At 37.8% G+C, this 19,114-nt stretch overlaps 1 protein-coding gene across 5 annotated transcripts in view; it reads right to left on the bottom strand.

Moving 5' to 3' along the window:
* Positions 1-671: 671 nt before the first annotated feature.
* The window catches only part of itga7 (integrin, alpha 7), a 63,308-nt gene continuing 44,865 nt past the window's right edge, over positions 672-19,114 (bottom strand). For 3 of the 5 annotated variants that reach the window (XM_076981639.1, XM_076981715.1, XM_076981795.1), the window contains exons 24-25: positions 12,694-12,819; positions 672-7,927 (exon numbers count right to left, since the gene is read on the bottom strand). In XM_076981639.1, the coding sequence (XP_076837754.1) occupies positions 7,772-7,927; positions 12,694-12,819 (282 nt within the window). In that variant the 3' untranslated portion in view covers positions 672-7,771. Of the gene's footprint in view, positions 7,928-11,687; positions 12,286-12,693; positions 12,820-19,114 lie in introns of those variants that run through there. The other 2 variants (XM_076981954.1, XM_076981877.1) reach the window with 2 other exon arrangements.

Raw genomic sequence — 19,114 nt, 5'->3', positions numbered from 1 at the left:
TAGTCAGGACAGTCCAGGGTCACGCCGGTGAGACAGAAGCCAGGAGGTACAGAGGGACTAGGCAGGGAACGAGGTCTAGGAGGAGAGCAGAGGTCGGTACACAGAAAGGCAGTAACACGGAAGGAACGCTTGGTACGTGGTATGGCAGCAATACTTCGCAACCCGGAAGAGAGAGGAGGAAGCTTAAGTAGTCGCGAAGGGGATGGACAATGAGCAGCAGGTGAACCACATCTGCAGGGAGATCATGTGCTATTCCTAACATTGACCTTTTTTAACTGGATAAGAATAGCATTTTTATAGTGTTTGCATTTTCAGAAGTTTTTGAAATCTTGTCAGTTTGGAATAATTTTAATGATGCTTCAGACAGATTGAATTCACATAACAATGTGATTTGAAAGGAACGTCAAAATTAAAAATGATTAGTGAATGTGTCCACACTATAATACTATATGTAACTCCCTCCAAGTTGAAAAACGGACACAAGGCGTTCCTGATTTACTGGCATTTAATCGGACAGAAGTGTAACCAAAGATGCCGTGAGAACTGTACAAACATAAATAATACATTTTCATACAGTAAGGCAGTGGTTCCCAAACTTTTTCTGCCGTGCCCCCCTTTAGTAGATGAGAATATTTTTGCGCCCCCCCCCCCCCTCCCTAATGACTAGGGATGCACCGATTCACGTTTTTCACTTCCGATACCCATTCATATCTATCTGAGGCTTGGTATCGGCCGATACTGATCCGATACCGATCTGATAAAACAGTGCTGAATCGACTTAAAACATTTTTTTTTTAAACACAGACATACTGAATTACAAGTTTATTGAAAACTCTGCACCAGTATAGCACACTTAAACACACATAAAAACATGTAAAAACAGCACAACTTGCATTTGTTCAGTCAGGGCAATTATGAATATAACATTGAATGTAAAATAAATAATACCAAAGAACCTGAAACTTACAAAAACAATAGGTTCACAACTTTGGTCAAACATGAAAAAAATAAACTGCAAGAAACCTTTGAAATGGTTCAAGAATTCTAAATATCATTTAAAATAAATAAGGAGATGAAATAAGAGAAACAGCAATACCTATGCGGCTAGTTTGCTAGCGTTGACATCACGCAGAGCACAAAGCATGTAACGGCCAGAAATATGTGTACTGTCTCTTTAAGCGAGCGAGTTGAGCGCGCGTATGGAATATTGTTGTTATTTAGCTTTCTGCCGTAGAAAACCACTGCTCTTTATATTATCTTTATTTTATTTCTGTAAGTAACGCATTCAATGAGCTTTGGACAACTCACCAGTTCATGTATGAACAGTCAAGTAATGATGGAGCCCAGGTTTATTTTGGTTAACCAGCACATAAACGGACTAAGTGGAATAGCACCAGCGCGAGTACGAGTGAGTGATTCACCTCTTCTCTGTGTGCTTCGTGTTTCACTCGCCTGTTAACTGTCCAAGTTTTCTGTCCGTGTCGGAGTGTAACTCCGAAAAGCGTTACAAGCATAGAATTAGACTGAATAGATCTGTTTTAATGGATCGGTCACATTGTCACTGATACCCGATCTAGAATTTTTTCAGATATTAATATCGGAATCGGTGCATCCCTAATATTGACACATGTGCACGTTTTACTTTCAAGCTCCGCGCCCCCCCTGCAATAGCTCCGCGCCCCACCTAGGGGGCGCGCCCCCCACTTTGGGAACCACTGCAGTAAGGGATTCTCATATAGAATAGACAATAGGAATATGATTCAACAACATAAAATATTCACAAATCAGTAGATTGGCTTACAAACAACATCAGTAAAATCGGAATAATCCTTGAGACTACATAACTAACCGAAACTTAACAATCCTTCATAGATAAACATCTTATTTCCCATACACACATTAAAATACAAATTGCATACCTCATTGGCCGCATTAACTTGAAAGGGTTAACAAAACCACATCTCGGAATGTCTTCTTTAACCAAGTTAAACTTCGCTGCGCGCTTCTCCAGATCTCTAGCATACGGGGTAAGAATCGCCTCTGCCCGTCCACCTAGCGGACGGTTATTTCCGTTACTGTTTAAATCGACGCCGTCGTGTAGAGAGTGGCGCGCGACCAAAAATATCGCTCCATCCCAAACAATACATATCACAATCAGATTCAACAAACAAACCACTTCACCCCACTTCAACTCATTCACTGTCACTTCAACCACGAGAACAACAAACTGCGTGACCGCCACCAACGGCAGCCACACTATAGGTAGTACAAAAAAAATTAAGCCTCCCATCTAGTGCCATGGAATGGAAACATTATGGTATATATATACAAAATCCTTAGTATTTTTATTAGGAGACCAATTTTAACACTACATGAGGCATTTAACAAAACTAGGGCTGGGTATTGATTCAAATTCCAAGAATCGATCCGATTCCGATTCTGAAGATTAAGAATCGATTTTTTTCGATTTAATCCGATTTAATTGATTCGATTCGATTCAATCCAATTCAGGGTTTAGTGTTATTAAAAATGTATTTGAGCTGTTTCCTGACTGTGTACAGAAGCAACATGTTAAAACTAGTATTATATCGATATTAATCAGCAAATAGTTACTGGTAGTTGGTAGTTACTGATGGCTGGAAGACTGGTGAAAAGGGTAATCATAAATCTACCTTCAAGAAAGGTAATCCAGGACAATAAACAGAGGACATCTTTGAGGTGTCTATATCTGCAACAGTGGACTCCTACTGGGACACTAACCAGTGCATTATTATTATGATTGAAATAATTAAGAATTCACCCAAAAGCTGTTGCTACCAAATGCATTTTTATTTTAAAAGTGCTCACACTTAATAAACTGAAAGTATAAAATGTAAACGTGTATTTTTCTTTAAGAACAGAACTCTCACGTTACAGTCCCCGACCCCTCCGTTTTGGGCGTGTTAACGTCGTCTGCGTCTAATCGTCTACGTCGGTGTATCTCCGTGGGTGCGGGTGCGTCTTGTAATAATCCTCACCTGTGTCTCGTCTCGTAATCACGTGGGGTTGATGTGGTTTGTCTATTTAATTTGCGCGCGCGCAGCGTCCTGTGCTCGTCGTTGTTTGAGTCACACATGTTCTATGTAAACGTGTTTTATGTGCGCTGTCTGCGCTTTGGTAAATGTAATAAACGTAATGATTTGGAAAGTGCAAAGGATTCTGTCTCGTCCATCGCCTTGCGCCCAACGTTACAAGAACATTTTAAACTTTTTTGAAACTGTAAAAACACTGGGTAAACGGTCAGTGACACGGACTAAGTGTAAATAGTCACCGACACTGGATAAACTGTCCTTCTGTTTTTAGATTTCCGATTTGACTATCGTTGTTACCGGCACTGTCCGACGCCAAGTCGTTTTACAGTTAGTTAGACCGAGCACGCCTGCGTGAATTCAGTGACGCGGCGGGGGTAAAAGTTCACTAAAAAATCGATCTTTGGACGTACGAATCGATAATCAGATCATCATATGCGAATCGATTCTGAATCGGAAAATCGATTTTTTCAACACAGGCCTAAACAAAACCCATAAAAATTTTGATCTAACCCATGTATTACATTTGTACTGTTCTTGCCAGCAGTTAAGCGACCTAGTCAGCTAAACAGTGTTCCAATAAATTCAGTGCCTACCTTGGTGCTTCACAGACCCATGGAATCAACGCTCAAGGAGGGTTAACAGGTGATAAGATGGGATTGGTTCTACTGAAGTGACTTCTTGATTTAACAGGTCTGGCAGTAATCAGGCCTGGGTGTGACTAGTGAAATTTAACTCAGCTTTTGAATGATGTAGTTAATGACAGGGAGGCAATGATTTTTTTCCACATAGGACCAGGTTGTTTTGGACATATTTCTTTTCCTGAATAAATTAAATCTTCATTTAAAATATCCTTTTTCTATTTACTCAGGTTGTCTTTGATATTGACATTTCTTTAATAATCTGAAACAAGCTTGATGTGCAAAAACAAAAGAAATCTGTAAGGGGCAAATACTTATTCATAGCTGTATAGCATTCATAAATTCTACCACGATAAGATTTAAGTAATTCAGATGTGTTGAAATGAGGCCACCAAATGTTAGTGTGTTCTATCACACAGACACCCTCAGCCACTATTCACATTCACATAAGCTACCAGATATCAGTGGGTGTCTTACAAACAAGGGTGTAATTTACAGAGGGGATGCTTGGGGACATGTCCTCACTACTTTCTAAAAGGGCTGATATTTGAAAGTGTACTCTGAAAATATAACTAGCCAAACAGTCTGTAAAAACAGATATTGTGTATTGGTTAACCCATGTCTCTAAAATGACAACACATCTGAGGACTTGATTTCCTAAAGGGAACATGAATTTGAGAGGCTCCTGAATTGTCACCAGCACTTTTCAAAGCAGTCTCAGGGTATGATTGAAGATTTTGCGATACATAGTCAAAATTGCAGTGAAGTACAGTTTTTAGAGAAATAGTCAAAGTCAGTCAAAGAAAGTCAGTCAAATTTATTTTTATATCGCTTTTTACATGTTATCACAAAACAGCTTTACAATTGCAAGGGACCAGATCCCTTATGAACAAGCCAGGGGCGACAGTGGTAAGGAAAATCTCTCTATTTTGATAGAAATAGTACATATCAGGGGTACTTGCTCAGCTGCACACGCACATGTGCATAAATACACATACACACATTATATTCTTGTCACGTCCAGCTCCTCCCTCCTCCCTGGTCCCGCCTAGCTCCCCGCTCCCATTCGTTCCTCCCTCTGTCTGTCACGCCCTCGTCGTCAGTCTCGTACACCTGAGTCTTGTTCCACCGTCGTGTTTCTGTGTATAAAAACCCCCTAGTGTTTTACCCAGGTGTCGGTCATTCCCTGCACGGTATTTCCTCGCTTCTCCTCTGTCATTTTCTCTGTAGGACCTGTTCTCCCCGCGACTCGTGTTCCCCCTTTCAGTGTCGCTCCTAGTCTCAGTTTGTTGGTTTGTTCCTGATGTCTAGCGCTCGTGTTCTGTTTGTATGTTCCCTGTCGTGAGTGTTTCACTTACGTTTTGTTCTCACCGTCTGTTTGTTTAGGTATTCCATTGTGTTTTAGTGTTTCTTGGTTCTTGTGCCTCAGTATTCATTGCTGCTTTTATGTTTACGGTCTGTTAGTTGTGTGTTGCATGTATTCATGTTCCCGGTTATTTAGTGTACCCGTTTAGTTGATATTCTCTATTGATTTGCATAGCTCCCTCTGTCTTCTGTGTCTTCTTTGTGGTTTCTTATAAAAATCTCCGAAACTCTGCATTTGCGTCATGCCTGCCCGTCGCAAACGTAACAATTCTATGCTTCACACACTTACTGAAATTAATATCTATCAAAATCTAATGAATGATCTATTTTATTACTTGTAGTTTGTTTATCCATTTTATTACTTGTAGCTTTGTTGCTTACATCCAATAATGTACAGCAATATAACAATATTAGCCATGTTCTAACCATCTATCTTAAAAAGTAAAGTTACAAGACTTTGATTTGCACTTTAATATTCAGTCTTAAAGCAGAAGTGGCAAACTGAACACGATGTCCTGAAAATTACAAACCAGCAACCAATGTATTTACTGTAGATAAGTTAATTATTTCAATTGATTTTGATTAAAATCTAAATATTCAGAACAATTTTCAAGGTTTGCATACTCTCCATTACCGAGTACTATTTTCAAGTAAGCCTAATATCACAATCAATTGCCATTATTGTGTTTGTTTATTTATTATGCAAGATCAAAACACTCTACTGTCTCCAACTTCCAACATTTTCTTAGAAAACTCTACACCAACTTTTTCGCCAACATTGTGACACATTTATGTGGCACATTACATGGCATTATACTCAGTAACCTTAACTGAATGTCAGTACAACACACCAAACTTCAATTAAGTATCATAATTTAAGCATTCTGAATGTAAAATCCTTGGAAAGGTAAGTGGAAGTTTGTTTTATGAAAAGTGTACTTTTTGTGTGTTTAGCTGTGATTATCTTTCTGGCCTCATCAACAATGAGTATATGTTAAACTTAGCTAAACATTCAATTTCCACACTACTTCATGGTGCTAAGAGGTACCATTTTACCATCTAAGCCAGACTGGGGAATCTTCCTGACCAGTGCTGGCAGACCAGTAGTTGAATTGACTATCTGCATGAGGAATTGTGGTTTATGCATTAAATGTCTCAAACTGTACACAACCTGCAACTGGAGGAGCGCTCAGTAATGGAGAACCATGAACTTTCTTGATGTATCTCATCTTTTTATTTGTAACTAAATGTAAATCAGTAATTATAAGTCTTTATCTAATGGGAAAAACATACAGCAAGGTCTTTCATGCATCTAATAAAAGATTGTCCAACAATACCCATGCTGCGATCTGTACTCTGTTACATATCGGGGGAATTAGAGACTTCCTAATGCTTTAGATTTCTAGACTTTTTTAACTTAAAGGGGGAGTTCAGAAAATTATTTACCATGCATTCATCAGATCCATTTTGAATTTTATTTTTGTTCTTCCAATGCTTTCATGCATTCTCTACTTTAGTAAGAAGTCTTTTCTAAGCCATGCACTGTGGTATTAGGGTTTGTAATGAAACTAAAAAACCAAAAACTCTATAGAAACATTCCACTGCAAAGACAACTTCTGCATGTGAGGTCTGTCAACAGTGTGCAAACAGCTTTGTTTAAACAGACTTATAAAATTACATGATGGTTTGCACCCATTATCATGGACATCAATAAATGGTTAATGTATGTATAAATGTTAGGGCTGCTCACCTAAGCTCCATCTGAGGTAACTTCTATTTCATACCAAAAACTGTATTGAGAATATGAAGAAAATTCTAGAACCTGAGGAAAAAAATCCTAAAAGAAAGAATGCCTTGTACACAGCATTTATTGCTGCCATATCCCAGCAAAGTGACCTACGACATAAGTGGGACCCATCTAATAGGGTATTCTGTAGCCTAGTGTTTTTGCAACCTAGATAATCCAAATTTTTGCTGCGATTAGCACCAACCTTGACCAAGCATCCAATAGCACTAACCCCTGTTTGCTTATACTGGGAGCTGGGATATGTGACCCCAATGAGTTCATTTTACATGATGCAGAACATCCACATCCAAAAACAGGAAGACCTCACTTCTTTAGTACATTTTGTATTAAGGCACTTTCATTAGAAATTACACCTACAATACAACAGATTCAATGACCACTGAAGCACTACTGTTTGTTGTTTGCATTTCTATAATAGTTAAAAAAAAAAGAGTACACAAATTCTAAGAAAAACTAACATTCACATTGTAGTACTACTGTAGTCTGATGAATGTCAGCTTTTCTACTTAGAATATTGAATTTCTAAAGTTGTTTGTAAATTTGTTTTTAGTATACCAAGTATGTCAAGGTGTAGGTATTCAGGTTCTAAACTATTTGAACATAGGTAAGTATACAGTATTTAATATTTCATATGATATTCTTATAACATCAAATAGCATTTATTTCTAAATTACAAATCAGATTGATCTGAAGTCCATTTTGTATGCATTGAAATTAACTAGCTCCTTGTATAACTATAAATGGGAATATGTAAATTCATGGATAAATATCTGTGATGTCTTAAAATTCTATGCAAAGCACATTAGTAACGCAACAGGTTTGTTTGTGTGCCCTGGAAGTTTTGTGTGCCAAGTCTGGTTGGAATCAGAGAGGAAGGGACTTTCATGAGATCAGGATGCGCCATCACTCCAGTGGGTTACCCACTCCTTCTTGTTTAAAATGATAGACTTCTTGTCTTGGAACTGAGAGCGTTCTTGCCGTGGGATCTTCACAGCATGGTACTGCGGCACTTTATCTTTATAATGGGCCCTCTGGAAGAACCCACACTGATAGAAAGGAAAAGAAAGGGAAGGAGAAAAATACAGCATATTATAGAATAATAATTAAAAAACAAATGAGGGAAATATCAAATCAAAGTTTATTTGTATAGCGCTTTTCACAACACATGTTGTCACAAAGCGAGGGGTGAAGAGAGGGTGAAGAGAGGAAGAGAAAAAATACAAATATATAAGAATTACATTTGAATTACTGCAATAAACTCAATATTAGTACTGGAAATAACTGGAAATGTATTTGCCATACAAAATAATTAAATTAAGCCAGTGCATTTGATTTGAATATAAGTTTTAATCAGCTATTATTCTGCATATTGTTATTACATACTTTAATATACAAATCTTTCTGTAGTCAAACAAATATCTGTCTGTCACGATACAGCCTTGGACCCCTCCCTTCAGACATGTGTATGTGTCTCTTTGTGTCCTTATATGTACTTCCTGTGGGTGTGGTTGAGTGGGGGTGTGTGTTCACTAGTCTCGATAATCTAATGTCTCACACTTGGGGCTAGTTATGTGTCAAGTATTTAATGTGCATCTTGGTTGTGTTCTGTGCTTTCAAGGTTTATGTCATTCCTAGTTTTTGTTAACCAAGTCTCACTCACACTGAAAAAAATAAAACATTGGCTCAATGTAATAAAATTGAATTATTCAATCACACAATTTTTTTTTCATTGAATCAATTCAAAAAACTGAATTGATTGATTAATTCAATTTTATTACATTGAGCCAATGCTTTATTTTTTTCAGTGCAGATGGTTAGGTGACCCGTCACCTCTGTAGGGTGTGGGAAGTATTACTTAATAGAAACTGAGCATTCAATGATATCTGATGTGGCAGAGTAACCTATGATTTTAGCAAGATGTATTTGCAAAAGCTGCATATTTTTAATTATTCACATTTTTATTATAAATTTTAACAAGCATAAGGATGTAGCAAATGACACAGGGTATGCAATGAGACAGCCAAAGAAGAAGGTAGACAGATCATATACTCACAAACATCACTCAAGGACATAATACTAATTAGAAATTGAATTATTGCTAATGGTATGTTATTCTAGGTTTGTGGTTCTTATAAACAGTGCAACATTGCACTGTTTAATATAAACAGCTTATCCTTCTGTGGTTTTTCTGGTCTTATTTAATCACAGTTGGAAAATGTGTCAGCTGGGACAGGCTTTTTATGTGTCTAACAGACAAAGACTACATTCATATTACAAGCCACATTATTTGATTCTGAGTACATTATTTACATTTAGGGCATTTGACAGACATTCTTATCCAGAACGACTTACAAAGTGTTTTGCATCTGTTCACAGAATGCATCCTAGAGGGTAGCATAGATAGATTTACATACTCAGATCAGATGTGCCTTGTTATTTCATGTTCATGATTGCAAGTTACCCAAATCTGTCTGTAATGTGAGTGCGTCTGTCTACTTGTCACGTTGAGGACCCCGGCCCCTCCCCTTTGGGCGTGAGTATACGTAGTCCACGTGCTTTGTCTGCGTCAGTGGAACTCCGTGGTGATGGCTATGTCGTGTGAATAATGTGTCTCACCTGTGAATCGTCTCGTAATCACGTGGGGCTAATGTGGTTTGTCTATTTAATGTGCGCTCGCGCAGTGTCCTGTGCTCGTCGTTGTCTAATGTTTACACGTTGTGTGAAGGCATCTATGTTTTTCGTGCGCTTTATGCGTTTATTTGTCAATAAAGCAACCGTGACGTCAGTCAGAAGGATTTCCGTGTCTCATCCTTCGCCACAGCCCCAGCGTCACACTACTAACAACCTGAATGCACACATTGATGCACTTTTACACCAGTTTTGTGCAACATGAAAAAATGTCATAGGTGACTAAATTTGATTTAAAACCTAGATGTAGCCTACTAGTAGCTCATGCATGCAGTCACATTATTTCAATTTTGGCAGATATTGCACCCTCCACAATACTGGCACCTGCTTTGGGTTCTTAAGCTTCAACTAAATTAATTCTTCTTAATAAAAAATAGGACAACAATGCAAAAAAGGAAAAAAAAAAAACTTTAATTCAAGGGCATTTATTCAGTTGGAAAAAAATCCCACATTAAAAAAAATTTCTTGCACATAAATTCATGTGTGCCACAATTATTGGGACTCCTGATGTTTATACTTTGTTGATATTGAAACTACATTGTAAATGGTTTTGATAGGAATGATCATCAAGGTTAACATCAAACACCTCTTCCACAGTGATCCAAACTACAGTTGGGAAAGTAACATGGTAAGATAGTAACATGGTGGTATCTGTACTTTCAAAGCTGGAATGTAAGTGGCAGACATGGCTATACTTCTCACGGTTTACTTTTACAGACTACAGAAGGGCATTTCCTAAAATGCACATTATTTATGTCTTTGAGTCAAAACAGCAATAATAATCCCAGTCATTCATTTCAATACCTGAACTCATGGACATGAGTTTTTTATGTAATTGAATGGCAGTTTTATTTGCCACTCAATGTCATCCATGGGACATTGTGTTTCCCTTCTGAATCCTGGTTCCTCTGAAGCTTTCTTCATTTGGCTATTTGGGTGTTTTTCTTTGACAATATTAGAATTGGGTTGTTCACTGTAGGCCTACAGGTTGTCAATAAGGGTTTGCATAGAGGATGTCTGACAACACTAGTAAAAAGTGCTATACAATTACAAATTGATGTTATTACACTATATTGCCAAAAGTATTCACTCCAAATGATCAGAATCAGGTGTTCAAATCATTTACATGGCCACAGGTGTATAAAATTAAGCACCTAGGCATATAGACTGTTTTTACAAACATTTGTGAAAGAATGGCTCAGTGAATTCCAGCGTGGTTCGGTGATAGAATGTCACCTGTGCAATAAATCATGTCGTGAAATGTCCTTGCTCCAAAATATTCCACAGTCAACTGTCAGCTGTATTATAAGAAAATGGAAGTGTTTGAGAACTACAGCAACTCAGCCATTTAGTGGTAGGCCATGGAAACTGATGGAGCAGGGTCAGCGGATGCTGAAGCACATAGTGCAAACAGGTCGCCAACTTTCTGCAGAGTCAATCACTACAGACATCCAAACTTCATGTGACCTTCAGATTAGCTCAAGAACACTGTGCAGTGAGCTTCATGGAATGGGTTTCCATGGTCGAGCAGCTGCATCCAAGCCATACATCACCAAGTGCAATGCAAAGCATCAGATGCAGTGGAGTAAAGCACACCACCACTGGACTCTAATGCAGATCCCCATAAAAATGCTCCCAAACCTTGTAGACAGCCTTCCCAGAAGAGTTGAAGCTGTTCTAGCTGCAAAGGGTGGTCATATTGAATCCTATGGATTAGGAATGGGATGTCACTTAAGCTCATATGTAAGTCAAGTTAGGTGAGCGAAAACTTTTGGCAATATTGTGTATGTTGGTTGCCACCTACATGATGACCATTTTTAATGTTCAGTTTACCATTCAGTATAATGTCATGATAGCTTTGCAGTTAGATATTAGTTCCTTAGCATTTAATAAAGACACTCATTTATACTAACAATTGTGTTGTTCAATTTTCTTAGACAAGCATATCCTAATATTCATTTGTGAATTTATACATTTATAACATTATGTTAAATAAATGCTGTATATATCTTACAGAATTAATTTTATGGATGTAATGGTATAGAAATGCCAGTTGATCAATGAGTCATGTCAGAAAAATTTGACAAAAATAGACATTTTTGAAAAAAGTAGACATGGGACTACAAAAATACAAGTGAAGAGCCATTTAATACCATTAGCACATGTAATTTGTGTTCATTACAATTATAGATTCCACATTTGTTGTACTCTGCTTTTATAATAAAATTTATATAATTAAGAATGTTTGGCTTGATTTATTAAGTGTAATTAATTTATTATAGTGTAAAAGAATGCTGTGCCCAAGTCTTGATGACTAGTAGCAATCACAGGCATTACATCTTATATTTTGATGATATCTAACAAATCTTATGCAAAGGTTTAATGTAGTTAAAATATATTATTTTATGGGTTTTTGTTGTTTTTGAAAGTTCATTTGTTTCTTTGGCTATCTTGCCATTTGCTAAATCAAATAACTCCAAGGGTTCAAAAGATTCTTAAGCAGAGCCTCAAATTATGAAATTAGGTGCAGTCTTTTGAAGCTATGGTGCTGCTTTACCGCTTCAGCGGATGGGGAGGAGCCAACAAGATGAATGGCAGGGGCTTATTGGAGCTCGGCAGCTTGCTTCTCCGCTTCAGAAGGTTGAAGCTGGAGGTGAGCACGATAATATTCTGTCTCATACTGCGGACGCTTCTCTGTACGCTTGAAAAAGCCACACTGCCTCAGCATCCAGGCAAATATCCAGTGTGATGGAGAAGAAATACACGGCATGAGGAGGAAGGAAAATGTAGACAGTGAGGTAAACAAAAGGGAGAAACAGATGAAAAGACTGATTATGGAAACAGCAAAGGCATTAGATGAAAATTTAAATAGAGAGAAAAAAAATCATGTGACAGTAGAATGCATAGGAAGGAAAAAGGATGCCTGGGAAATGTCTACTGCCTGATATCTCCTGCGTAAGCATACACATACAATACAAAATACTCATACAAAAATGGTATTTAATGAATCATGCCTCTGTATTTTAGGTCATTTTGAGTGGAGCAAGGACCACTTTTTAGTACAACCCCTATGACAGTGCTGTTGATAAAAAAAAACTAAGACAAGGAACAGGAGAAATCCTACCTTCCAAAGGATGCAGACCAACAGAGCTAAGACCAGGATGCCAGCCAGGAACGCAATGAGAATAATCCACCAAGGGATAGAGTACTGATCTGAAGGTCCGTGTTCGGGATAGATCATTACTGACACCTAAGGGCACATTTCAATGGCATATATCAGATAGGAAATACTGTATATGTGTATGTATATACCAGTGGGGAACCGTCAGGTCCCACTACGACCTCTTAGAGGGCCTAAAATATTCTTAAAACATAAATATATATAATATAATTTATCCAATTTTATTTTATCTACTTACAGTTTGACAATCGACATCTAAACAATTACAAAAATATAAGCAAATAAATTATTCACCCGTGTCTATTCAATCTGTGTTTGAAGGTGAGGGGTTAAGTTAAGTGAAAGCCTGTGAGCCTGTGTCTCCCCCTATCAGGACTGTGATGCCCGCTGTTCATTTACAGAGGGCCAGGCAATTATAATTCAGCTCAATACCCGTTTCAAATGACAGTAAAATTGACCAATCATATCTTCCCTCTTAGTGGGCGGGCTTAACTGTATGATAATCTCCGCCCGCTGTGGCGATGCTAGCTGTCGTTAGCGTACCACCGCTAGCTAGTTTAGATTCATTCCTTTGATGCCCTCGTGTGCGTTGTTTACATATTCCACTTCCGAGGACCACGGAGCTGTGAACCTTATTTTGTTGGGCCCTTATTTTGGGTGAGACTGGGCCCAGGTTTAAAGGTCACGGTTCACTACTGGTATATACCGGTACTTAAATTTCTACATTTCTAAGGAAAAAAGTGCATTTTGCTTATATTCATTCCCCTAATTAATATACTTTAAACAAAACTCAAAAGATGTATTTGTTTTTTGTAGTAATTGTATTGGGCAAAAATAAAAACTAATTTATTCACTCATTGTCATTCATCACTCATTGAATGTTTGGAACGATAAGTGACAATCACATTGAAAGACGCCATAGTCAAATATAAACATGTCCTAAATAAAAGCTAGAGCCGCATACTATTCGACACTAATAGAAAACAACAAAAATAACCCTAGATTTCTCTTCGCGACGGTATCTAAACTAACAAGAAATATCAACGACACTAGTTCTAATACAGCACTTACACACACTAGCGATGAATTTTTAAACTTTTTTAATAATAAAATAGATAATATCCAACTACAGAGTCATAATACATCGCAGCCTAACCTCCAATCCAACCCCAGTAGTTTAGTTATTAGTACCTATGCATCCAAAAATATTACTGAGCTAAATGGATTCGATCCTATATCGCAAAAAGAGCTCACAACACTGATTAATTCGTCTAAGCCTACATCATGTATATTCGACCCAGTTCCAACCCATCTATTTAAAGACCTACTCCCAGCCATTGCAGGGCCCTTACTTAATATAATTAACTCCTCCCTTAACCTAGGTTACATGCCCAAACAATTAAAATGCGCCGTAATTAGACCCTTGATTAAAAAACAGAATCTCGATCCGCAGATTCTAGCCAAATATAGACCCATTTCTAATCTCCCATTTATCTCTAAAATTCTAGAAAAAGCAGTTTCCAATCAGTTAAACCCATTGACTGGTTAAACCACTATCTCCAATCAAATAGTATCCATGAAAAGTTCCAATCAGGATTTAGACCAAACCACAGCACTGAAACAGCTTTACTCAGGGTAGTGAATGATTTACTAATATCGGCCGATAATGGGCTCGTCTCGTTCCTTATACTGTTAGATCTTAGTGCAGCTTTTGATACTGTAGACCACAACATTTTGCTGGATAGACTAGAAAACACGGTAGGTATTAATTAAAGGAGTTGCACTCTCCTGGTTTAGATCATATTTGACTGACCGCTTCCAATGTGTAAGTGATAATAATAAAACCTCTAAATCTGTGCAGGTTAAATATGGTGTCCCACAAGGGACAGTCCTAGGACCACTTCTATTCACACTGTACATGTTACCCTTAGGCGAGATTATGCATAAGCACGACATCAGTTTCCATTCCTACGCAGATGACACTCAGCTATATTTATCGGCAAAACCCGATGATTTAGGCGCAAACAGTAAAATCGAGAAATGTGTAGAAGAGATAAAACATTGGATGGCGTGTAACTTTCTAGCACTAAATCCCAATAAAACAGAATTAATAATAGTTGGGTCTAGGGCTGCGAGAGACAAGATACGTAATGTAGCATTGAATCTACATTCTTTTACTATAACCCCCAGCGCAGAGGTAAAGAACTTGGGCGTCACAATAGACCCAGATCTCTCGTTCGATACACATATTAACAGTGTTGGGTAAGTTACTTTAAAAAAGTAATTCGTTACAGTTACAAGTTACCTTGTTTAAAATGTAATTGTAGTGTAACTTTTCTGATTACTTTTGAAAAGTAATGTAACTAATTATTTTTTGATTACTTTAAGGTTTAAATGAGTATTGACCCATGATCAACATTTAATTTTTGAGAACTGACAGTGTGAAACTTAAAAGAGTACTAAGCTGAGAGGGAATTGCTGACAGGAAATCACAAGAGGTCCACAAGAAGAGATGCCTGCACCAGGCATGTAAGATTCTCAGACTACTGTCATCGGGCCCTACACTTTTCTGCTTCTCCCCCAGGCTCTATCATTTTCACAGTTTGCAGACTAACACAAGCAGGTTCAGAAACCACTTCTTTCCCACAGCGGTCACCTTATTGAACTCTTCCCAAAGACCATACTTTCCATCCCCTCTATCCATACCTTACCATCCACACAAAATCTGTACAGTGTTCATCTTCAATTCACATCTGTATAGCCCTATCTACAGTGGTATAGGATAATCTGTATATTATCTGTATGATTCCATCTGTATTTATCACATTTATTTATATCATATATTTTTCTTTGCCCTGTGCATTGTACTGCCATAACTACATTACACACATGCATTTCTCTAGGTAATTTATCTACTCTGTATATATCTATTAACCATCTTTACTTACACTAGCTGTAACTAACTGCATTTTATCTCTAAATACTGCATTCTATAGGCCTACAATCTGCACGTGTTGCACTTGATTAGATACCAAACTGCATTTCATTACTTCATACAAATTTAATTTAAATGTGTTGCTTGTCGAACGGTAGGTCTAAGATAGGTCCAATGATACCAATTGGGTAGGCTAGGTCATGTCATAGACATCGACAAACGTTTTTCCAACACCAAACATTCATAAATACTCATTTGATACCGTCTGTCATTGTCTATAATAGTCATGTATGATTTAAACGAATACCTGCTTAGGACTTTAAACAGTTAATTTGGTTAGCCTGTAAATCAAGCTAGCATGCTAAAGGTTCCTCATACATATAGGAACTACTTGTGTATGATACAATTGAGTTTTGCCTGGCCCAAGACATTACAGGCATACAGCAGGCCTCTGAAATTGCCCCTCTGAACTATTTCACCTGTGCGCTTTACTCAATATGCCGTGTTTCCAGTTAGATTTGAGGCATAAAATGATTCTGGGCCAGGCAAAAACAGGTTTCTCTTACATATAGGAACTAGTTATGTATGATTCAATTGAGTTTTGCCTGGCCCAAGACATTACAGGCATACAGCAGGCCTCTGAACTTGGCCCTGTGAACCATTTCACGTGTGTGCTTAACTACCCAATATGCCATGTTTGCAGTTAGATTTGACACATAAAATGATTCTGGGCCAGGCCAGAACCAGGTTCCTCATACATATAGGCACTAGTTATGTATGATACAATTGAGTTTTGCCTGGCCCAAGACATTACAGGCATACTGCAGGCCTCTGAACTTGGCCCTGTGAACCATTTCACCTGTGTCCTTAACTACTCAATATGTCATGTTTCCAGTTAGATTTGAGGCATAAAATGATTCTGGGCCAGGCCAAAACCAGGTTGCTCATACATATAGGAACTAGTTATGTATGATGCATGTGTTATTTGTCTGGCCCGACGCCTTATAGGCATACAGCACACCTCTGAAATTGCCCCTCTGAACCATTTCACTGCGCTCTCTGTGCACTTAACTACTCAATATGCCATGTTTCCAGTTAGATTTAAGTTATAAAATGATGTTGGATCAGGCTAAAATCAGGTTCCTCTCTTAGGGAGTGACCTGTTCTTCATGATGCATTTGTTATTTCTCTGGCCCACCATCAATAAGGCTTTCAATAATCCTCTGAAACTGCCCCTTTAAAATGCGTTCACCTATCTGCCCACTGCTCAATATGCCATGTTGTGTGCTGGTATTTCTTCTTCCGATTATTTGTGTTCAAGAACAGCATTTCTGTGTTTTTAGTTTTCAAATCAAAGAATATGTTTCCTTACGTTAGAAATGTTGACGAATTCAATCATCATGTACAAACTGCATACAATTGAAACGACTTGAAATAGAAACCATTTTACAAATGAAATGCTTTCATTATATTTTTATTTTTTACATTCGCAAAATCAGTATGGGAAACAATAACCTCTTAAATGTCTGCTCCTACGCTCGTTTAATGTAACGTTTAATCTATCGCTTTTAAACAAAGTGCGCAGCAAACACGCATCGTGAACATAACCTTTTTGAATAAGTAACCAACTTCAGCCGCCGAATACGGAGCTGCGAATAAGTTACCAAACGAATCTCAAACTGCGAATAAGTAACCAACTTCAGCCTCGTGCTGTAAGCTCGCTTACAACCTTGCCACCTGTCCCGAATTACAGTTACTTTTTTGTAATTAAATTACGTAACGTCGTTACATGTAATTCGTTACTCCCCAACACTGCATATTAATAATATAACTAGGGTAGCGTTCTTTCACTTGCGCAACATTGCTAAAATTAGAAACATATTAAATATTAGTGATGCGGAAAAACTAATCCATGCATTCATATCCTCTCGTTTAGATTATTGCAGTCTCCTAGCTGGATGTTCTGGTAAATCGATAAACAAACTCCAGCTGGTTCATAACGCAGCAGCACGAGTTTTAACAAAAACTAAAAAGTTTGATCACATTAGTCCCATACTATCGTCATTACACTGGCTGCCAATTAGATTCCGTATTGACTATAAAATACTTTTATTAACATATAAAACCCTGCATGGCTTAGCTCCAGACTATCTTGGTGAACTTATTGAACAATATAACCCAGCGCGTTCACTTCGATCGCAGGACGCAGGGTTATTAACTGTTCCTAGGATCAAAAAGATCACAGCAGGTGGAAGAGCCTTTCTTTTAAAGCTCCACAATTGTGGAATAATCTTCCTGCCTCTATTCGGGACTCAGACACAGTCTCAATGTTTAAAACTTGATTAAAGACTTATCTGTTTAGTTTGGCCTTTGATTAATCTGTTACATATTTACTACATCACGTATCTTTTCTCCGAGGTTCACCTGGAGAGTGACATTGCAGTCGGAGCCTACAATACCAGCATCACTGCTCCGACACGGAATGAAAGCCTGGCGTTCATCAACAGACATTTACAGTGACAATATCAAAACCCAGAACTTTCATTTTTACCTTTACTTAGTCTGATTGTGTGATTTGTGTGTGACTTGTGTATTTGTTTGTATTTTGTGTAATTTGTGTGTTAACGGGCCGCCCAATGGAGGATGGGTTCCCTTTTGAGTCTTGGTTCTCCCGAGGTTTCTTCCTATTCCCCACCATCATAGGGAGTTTTTCCTCACCACTGTCACCTTTGGCTTGCTCATTAGGGTTCTGGACCCATAGTATTGTTAACCTTTTAAATCCTGTAAAGCGCTTTGTGACAACATGTGTTGTGAAAAGCGTTATACAAATAAACTTTGATTTGATTTGATTTGACAATATCAGAACAAAATGTTTGAATTAACCGATTTTCTCAAAATATAAAATCTTATATTATTATAATTATTATATTGTCTTATATTATTAGCCATGGTCATTGAACATTTGTGTGTAATCTGTGAATGGCATCACTCATCACTCTCTGAGCTGTTGAAGCTGAGTTTAGTTCAATGTGAGTTGCAACTACAACCCTTTAATGCTTTTTTTCATCATTGTATAGTAGCACTTTCCCCATCTACTTTTTGTTAAGAAGCATAATTACTATGCATCATTAGCTGCTAACAGTAGTGTTCAGTAGCTTTCTGCTATTTGAGGAAGTAAGATTTAGCCATAGGATCCGTTGCTAAATGTAGCATTTTGCCACTGCCAACCACCTGTTGGCACCTATATTATAAATATGTATTACATTAGTATTGGCCTCTCACAGTGACTATATCTCGACTTTGTGGAACAAGGATCTGTCTGTTATACAGTGTATAGAAACAGTAGAGTTCACTGTAGAGAGAGGGTGTGGCTAATGGGGCTTAAAGCCCTGGAAGATTTGCCAAAAGTGCTCCCCAAAATAATAAAAA

Source organism: Brachyhypopomus gauderio, chromosome 1, assembly GCF_052324685.1.
Source record: "Brachyhypopomus gauderio isolate BG-103 chromosome 1, BGAUD_0.2, whole genome shotgun sequence".
Lineage (NCBI taxonomy): Eukaryota > Metazoa > Chordata > Actinopteri > Gymnotiformes > Hypopomidae > Brachyhypopomus > Brachyhypopomus gauderio.
The sequence above is the reverse complement of the archived record's forward strand: the minus strand, read 5'-3'. Positions and strand labels throughout refer to the sequence as shown.